This window comes from Tupaia chinensis, unplaced genomic scaffold (genome assembly GCF_000334495.1).
Source record: "Tupaia chinensis unplaced genomic scaffold, TupChi_1.0 Scaffold000465_1, whole genome shotgun sequence".
NCBI classification, from domain to species: Eukaryota; Metazoa; Chordata; class Mammalia; order Scandentia; family Tupaiidae; genus Tupaia; species Tupaia belangeri.
Window position 1 is genome coordinate 784,284 of NW_006159974.1, and position 7,058 is coordinate 791,341.

Below are 7,058 nucleotides of genomic sequence, written 5' to 3' on the forward strand. Positions count from 1 at the left end.
TCCCTTCTCCTCCATTCTCCTCTCGGGATCTTGGGCACGCACGCACACGCGCCCGGCATGAGTTTTAAGCGACCAGGTCCAGGAGGTGAACCTTGGTTGACTACGTGGGAGTCCAGTGACATAGCCATTACGCTAACTGCTGGTTCCCAGTGATTTTGAAGGCTTTGACTTGGGTGAGCATTTTGTTGGCTGAAAAACTGTGGTGCTTCCCTAAATTTGTAAAGCCAAATGTTTGTACGGACAGGGACTAAGACAGCTGCGGGACCAGCAGGTGCATGTCTCTCTCTGCCTCTGTCTCTCTTTGGTAAAAAAAAAAAAAAAAAAAAAGACAGCTGCAGGCAGGAAGTGATTTCTGACCCAGGTTTCCTCACAAAAAGAAAACTATGTTACTGTATTAAGTTCTATAATGCTTAGTAGAGTTAGTTTTCCCAAGTTAAAAAAAAGACCAGAAAAACATAATGCAATACTGTAATTCTCCTGTGGTACAGAAAAACGAGCTCCGAGCTCCAGTTTTCATAGTGACATCTAAATTTCCCACACACATTCCTTAAAATTAAGCTTGAAAACTACTCTTTTTCTCTTCAAGACATGGCCTCTGTCACAATCCTTCTGTCTTAGCCTGAGACCAATAGGTGATTGCCACCATGCCAGGCTCTCTTTTAGATAGGGTCTCTCTTCCTTGAGCTTGTGATGTGCCTCAGCCTCCTGAGTTGCTGGGATATCAGGCATGTACCCCATACTCAGCTTTTAGGTTAGACCCAGAATCCAACCCAGGCCTCCCATGTGCCAGCCTGCAGCATCTTAGCACCATGCTATACCACGGCTGGGTCCTACTCTGTTTATTTATTTATTTATTTTTTGAAGAGGTTTTTGCTATAGGGCGCGTGCGCTTGCCAGAAAGACAGAGAGAAACAGAGAGACAGAAAGTGAGAAATCACCACCCAAGGGGGATGGCCACGCCACAATCCCTTCTCCTCCATTCCCCTCTTGGGATCTTGGGCACACACGCACATACACTTGGCGTGAGTTTCAAGCCATCGGGTCCGGGACACGAACCGTGGTCGACTACATGGAAGTCCAGTGACATAGTCATTACACTAACTGCTCGTCCTCCCTACTCTATTTTTTATTTATTTTTATTATTTATTTATTTTTTTTATTTTAGGGTTTTACTATAGGGTGTGCACTCACCAGAGAGAGACAAAGTGGGAAACACCCCCCCAGGGTAGACGGCCATGCCAACAATCATGTCTCCTCCACTCTCCTCTTGAAATTTTGGGCATGCAAGCACACATGCCTGGCATGATTTTCAAGCTGCTGGGTCTGGGACTTGAACTGTACAGTTAGCCATGTGGGATCCAGTGCTTTAACCACCACACCACCTACTGGTTCCCTACTCTGTCTTTTCTTGTTTATAAAGATATTTTTTGCCTTAGGGACGTGTGCTCGCTGGAGAGAGAGAGACAGAAACGGTGAGAGGAAAGTGAGAAATCACCCCACAGGGTGGATAGTCACGCTCAGTCCCTTTTCCTCCATTCTTCTCCCAGGATCTTGGGTGCGTATGCACACATGCCCAAAGTGGTATTCATGCCACCAGGCCCGATATTTGAACCGCAGCTGGCCATGTGGGAATCCAGCAACATAGCTGCTATGCTATTTGCTGGCCTGTCTTTTTAGTGTGATGAAAACCACTGGAATAAATTCACTACAAGCCAAAATTGTACATCAATTGTACATACAATTATACGCTTTTGAAATAAGTTAAGAAAAATAAACCAAAAGACTCAAATAACGCTTTGAACTACAGATCTGAATGCAAACTGACCACCTGTCCACCCTGTGCGAACTCTAGGCCTTCCTTTCTGATAATGAAAAGTGTCATTTTTTCTGAAAGACCCATGCGATGACGGACTGGGCCCTTGTGGTCGGTAGCTTACTCAGACAGTTTTTTATTTTAAGTTGCATTACCAATTTAGCAACTGAGGCTTGGGGCTACAGAAAGGCAACACTTGTTTTTATGTAAAGGAATAAGGCGCATTCTAAGTGCACACAAAGCACTAATTTTACCAAGGTGCTCTGCAGTCTGAACAGTGATCTGATGCCGCTCCTAACCTGGGGGTGGGGTGCTGCCTGCACCATCTCACTCCAGCTCCTGGATAATTTCCCAAAGGGATATGGGATGATGAGAGCTTTAGAGTCAACAGGAGCTGGCCCTTTGAAGCTTTGCCCAGGACTGACTCCTGTCCTCGGGATGACTCAGAGGGAAAGCAGCATCCGGGAGCTGGGCCAGAAACTGCTTTGTCACCCCAGAGGCCATATTTGGGGAGCATGTGTGTCCCCACTGGGCTCAACTGAGCAAACTCCAGTCAATCCATGAATCCCTATTGACATCTGTCAGCTTTCCACCTTTTGCATGATGCCCAAGATGAGGCACACATGGGACCTTTCCCCAGGAACCCCTACACTGAAGCTACTCTGACTATCTCTGCAAACCTCCTTTATGTGAACATAAGTGAGTGGGCCCAGCAAAATGGTCCTCTTGGAGGACTAGCACATGGGCAGGCACTTCCCAGGGGCCCATGAGGTGGGGGAAGTGGTTTATTCCCCAACCATGCCCCCCAACCTGCCGCCCCCATGTGTTTGCACTCACCATGGCGAAGCCTGAGAGGAGGGCTGAGGTCCTGCTGGAGGCCTTCAGCTTGGCCCTGCTCAGGTAGAGCTTCCTCCAGGACAGAGCCTGCACCGAGTGGTGGTTGGAGGTGACCAGTTCCAGGTAGCTGCGGCGGACCCAGTCCCGGTAATCCATACCCTTGTGGCCGGGCTCAGGGCAGGCAGGAGTGCAGGGGTCCACAGGCACGCTGAGCTCAGCGCTCATGGTGGGAGCCAGGCTGGGGGTGGGAGAGAGACGCTCAGGCTTCCCGACCGTGAGAAGCCAGGTACAATCAAGCCCATTTAATCCTCCCTGAGCCTGCTGTATACATCCATGCCGGAGCCAGGGGTCTGAAGAGAGCGTGGGTGTGGGGTCCTGATCTTGGAGGCAGAGCCCAAACAGGAACGTGCAGCTCACCTGCAGGAGAGGAAGGCGGAATGTGTTACCAGCACCGCCACCGCAGCACTGACCTGGAGTGGCTGGAATCTGGCCTCCTGACGCTCAGAAGGGCTCCGACCAGGTGTGGCTTGTGGGTGGATGGAGTGCAAAGGTTGTCCCACAGTACCTACTCAACCCTCTGACTTGCACCTGCCTTCAAGGAACGGGCAGCTGAAGCTTTTAGAAAGAGCCTAGAGCCTAAAGTTACAAAACCTGAATCTGACTGTACTACACTATCTGACTGTACTACACTGACCTGGCCCCCTCATCTTCAAAAAGGGGGTATTCTCACCTATAGAACTTTGTTGGAGAGAGAGGGAAAGACAAGGACCCTTGACAGGATCTCGCCATGCCAGGATCCTTCACCCAGCCTTTCAGCCAGCTAGGAATCTCAGGTGCAATCAGGTCAACCTGGATCTGAACCCCAGACCTGCCACATGGCCCCAGTATCATGCAGCAGCACCCTACTACCTGCACCACCTTGGCTGGGCCCCTACAAGATAATGCACTGAAGATTCAAAACTGCTTTCAAGGGACCAGCAAGTGGTGTGGTGGTTAAGGCGCTGGACACTCCCACATGGCCGACCATGGTTCAAGTCTCAGAACTGGTGGCTTGCTTTCTCACTTTGCCTCTTTCTCTCTCTGTCTCTCTAGTCAAAACTAAAAATGAATAAATGAACAAAAATTAATTAAAAAAAAACTGCTTTCAATGTCCAGGTGCCAAACAGGGACTAGACATTTCCAAGTAGCCACTGGTTTCTCAGATCCAACTTAAATTTCCATCAATACAGTACAGCATTAAAAAAGATGTGGTTTACGTAACTAAAGTAAAGCCACATACACACTGCAACAGAGACCTTTATCAAAATGAAAACTGAATCTTCCAACTGACGTGGGCACATTTTAAGGAGAAATGGAGACTGGAGATTCCTAGAGTCATCCCTGGTAGACGTCTGGTTTGACAAGAACAGGGACTAAACATCAGAAGGACTGATCTGTGGAGATTTGTGAAGTTCAGGTCTCCACTAATCCAAAGCGGGGACTGGCGGTCTCGTGTGGCCCAAGGGGCCGGCTCGCGCGGCAGCACGCCGGCCTCAGCTCTGATTAATCTGCGGGGCAGGCTTCAAGGGCACAGGCACCTTGCAGCTGATTTGGCACAGACAGTGACTCCTCCATCCAGGCCCACAGAGGCCCCATGGAAAGCCTGCTCAAGGCTCCTACAAACAGAGCAGTGTTTCTAGGTGCCTGGGAGCATGGCTGAGGGCAGGTGGGTGGTGGTAACCAGGGTTGGCAGCTGACGAAATACCCCAGCAAAAATCTCTTAATAAAAAAAGAAACAGACAAACAAAAAAACTTGGTATAGGGCACATGTACTCCAGAGAGAGAGAGAGAGAGAGAGAGAGAGGTAGAAAGCAACCTCCAGGGGGGATGATCATTCCTTTTGCTCCACTCTCTTGGAATTTTGGGCACATGTGCACACACACACGCACAGCATACTTTTCAAGCCACTGGGACAGGACTTGAATTGTGCTGTGGGCCATGTGGGATCCAGCCGCCTTAACCACCATGCCACCTGGCTGGCCCGAGTCATGCCACTCTCCAGAAGGGCTCAGTAGGAAGGTGCCGGAGCTGGGAAAGGTCTCGTGTGGCATGCTTTCCTTTCTGTTCTCTGCCAGGCCGCAGAGCCACAGCTTCGACTGGCCCACAGGCTCCCTGGAGGATAGTTCCACGCTCTCTCTGCCAGGGTCAAGTAGAGGGTCATTTACAGGAATGCCAACTTGGGCACATGGTCACTCTTCCTCGCCCACATCCACAGCAGCTTAGCATGTAGGTACTTCCATCCCTGAACATCCCTTCCATTGGGGAGAATTCATAGAAACAATGCTTGCTAACCATCTGCGGAAATTGTCAGAATTGGGGAATGTACTTTTGGTCCCCAGCTCCCCCCATATATAACCTGCAGGGTTGAACTTGCAGGGTTGATGAAGGCAGCATGCAGAAGGGGCATCCCACAGACACGGCATTCGACTGCATTCAGTACTCAGGCTCAAAGGTGCGAGTCTTCATCTCTATGGAATCACTGCCCAGTGTGGGACGAGGCAAGGGGTGACTCTCATCAAACAGCTACATGCTGCAGTCGATGGGGAAGGAGCAGAGATGGGGTGGCTGTCTCACACCGAGGAGGGGAAGGGTCCCTGCAGGCACCATCAGGGATCAAGGACACAGGACTTGGCCACAGAGAGTGCATCCTCAAAGACAGGATGCTGCCAGCCTGGAAGGGTTCTGAGAGGCAGGAAGACCAGCTCCACCTGCATGTTTAGGATGGCTCCTGGAGACATGGTGGGAGGGCAGGCTGCTTGGGCAGGGCAGGGTCGGGGGATGTAGGTAGAAGAAACTTAGGAGCCTCAGGCCAGGCAGGGTGACTATGCTGGACTTCCTATAGACACGGGCCACAAAGGCACACAGGGAGTGGTGAGTGGAACCGTCTGGGCACAGCTGGGTCAGTCTGGTTTGGGACCACAGTTCAGACTGGGGGGACGGAAGGACTGGGGATGGCCTGGCAGCCTTCAAAGGGAGGGAGGAAGAGGAGGAAGAGCAGGGGCCATCAGTAAGGTGGGCAGGCTGGAGCACTAGGGTGGAGCTGGGCAGTAGGGGCAGGGTCGTCTCAGGTGACCTCTAGGGAGTGGTCAAGCAGTCTTAGTCCTGTAGGTGTCCCCAGAGTAGGCAGGGTGGGAAGGAAAGGCCCTCTGGCCACCTCTTTCAGAGGGAGTGGCCCAGGGTGGGATGAAAACCCATCCTTTATGCTCCCATCCCCTTCCCTTAGGCCAGGCCTCTACCCAGGGAGGAGAGACAGAGTCTGGTCCCCACACTGGGGTACAAGATGGAGCATGACAGGTCTGTCAGGTGGTACAGGAATCAAAGGATGCTTCCTGGCTCAACCTTACCCGGCTTTTTGGTTTATTTTGTTTTGTAAGAAGCAAAGAAAAGAGAACTTGGGGATCAGCAGTTAGCGTAATGGCTATGTCGCTGGACTCCCATGTAGTTGGATTCCCATGTAGTCGACCACGGTTCCCGTCCGGGTGGCTTAAAACTCACGCTGGGTGCGTGTGCATGCGTCGTCCTAAGAGGAGAATGGAGGAGAAGGGATTGTAGAATGGCCATCCCCCTTGGGGGGTGATTTCTTGCTTTCTGTTTCTCTGTCTCTCTCTGTCTGGCTGGTGAGCACATGCGCCCTATGGCAAAAACCTCCCAAAAAATAAAATAAAAAAGAGAGAGAGAGAGAAAAGAGAACTTGTAGGAAAATGGTGACTCTTGCTAGACTGGAGAGTCTCCTGGGCAGGCCCGTCTGAACCATTTCACCAGGTGGGTTGTGCAGTCGCCGAGCTCGACTTCCTCTAATATCTAGGGCACAGGCAATGGGTGTCTGTCACACAGGCGCACGGAGAGGGGACTGTGAAACCCCCCACAGGGGCCTTAAGAGGTGTCCACCCTTATCTTTGGGGGAAGGGAAGCCCAAGCGGCCACAGCACCCGCACCCAGCCAGCGCCCAGACCTCCAACCAACCAGCCGCCGCACCCCGCCCGGGATTCCCCGGGAACCGAGCAGCCGTCCTCGCCTCCTTCCGCCCCAACCCGAGCGTGTCCAGGAGAAGCCCCGTCCCCTCCTCTGTCCGATGTCCCAGTCCAATCTGGGCGGGGGCCCACGCTCTCCCCATGAGACCCTGCGGCCGAAGGAGTGGGCGCAGGTCCGCCGCCGAGCACTCACCGGAGCTGCCCTGCCAACCCCGCCCGGCTTCAGCTCAGGGCTCGCGCAGGCGGCGATGGCGTGGCCGTGTGGGCCTGTGGCCCTGTGGCCTTGTGGTCGCGCCGGGGCGCCGAGCGTGGCCCCCTCCCTCCTTCCGCGAGTCCCGCCGGGTCCCCCAGCCCCGCCTTCGCTGGCCGCCGCAGACGCTGCCAAGGCCACCGCGCGG

General features: G+C 52.7%; 1 protein-coding gene across 4 annotated transcripts in view; it reads right to left on the bottom strand.

The window, feature by feature from the left end:
* The window catches only part of ORAI2 (ORAI calcium release-activated calcium modulator 2), a 17,970-nt gene extending 10,941 nt beyond the window's left edge, over nt 1-7,029 (bottom strand). Inside the window, exons 1-2 of one of the 4 annotated variants that reach the window (XM_006155662.3) lie at nt 6,854-7,029; nt 2,651-3,067 (exon numbers count right to left, since the gene is read on the bottom strand). In XM_006155662.3, the coding sequence (XP_006155724.1) occupies nt 2,651-2,875 (225 nt within the window). In that variant the 5' untranslated portion in view covers nt 2,876-3,067; nt 6,854-7,029. Of the gene's footprint in view, nt 1-2,650; nt 3,068-5,045; nt 6,111-6,853 lie in introns of those variants that run through there. The other 3 variants (XM_006155659.3, XM_014590603.2, XM_006155661.3) reach the window with 3 other exon arrangements.
* Between the last annotated feature and the right edge of the window lie 29 nt (nt 7,030-7,058).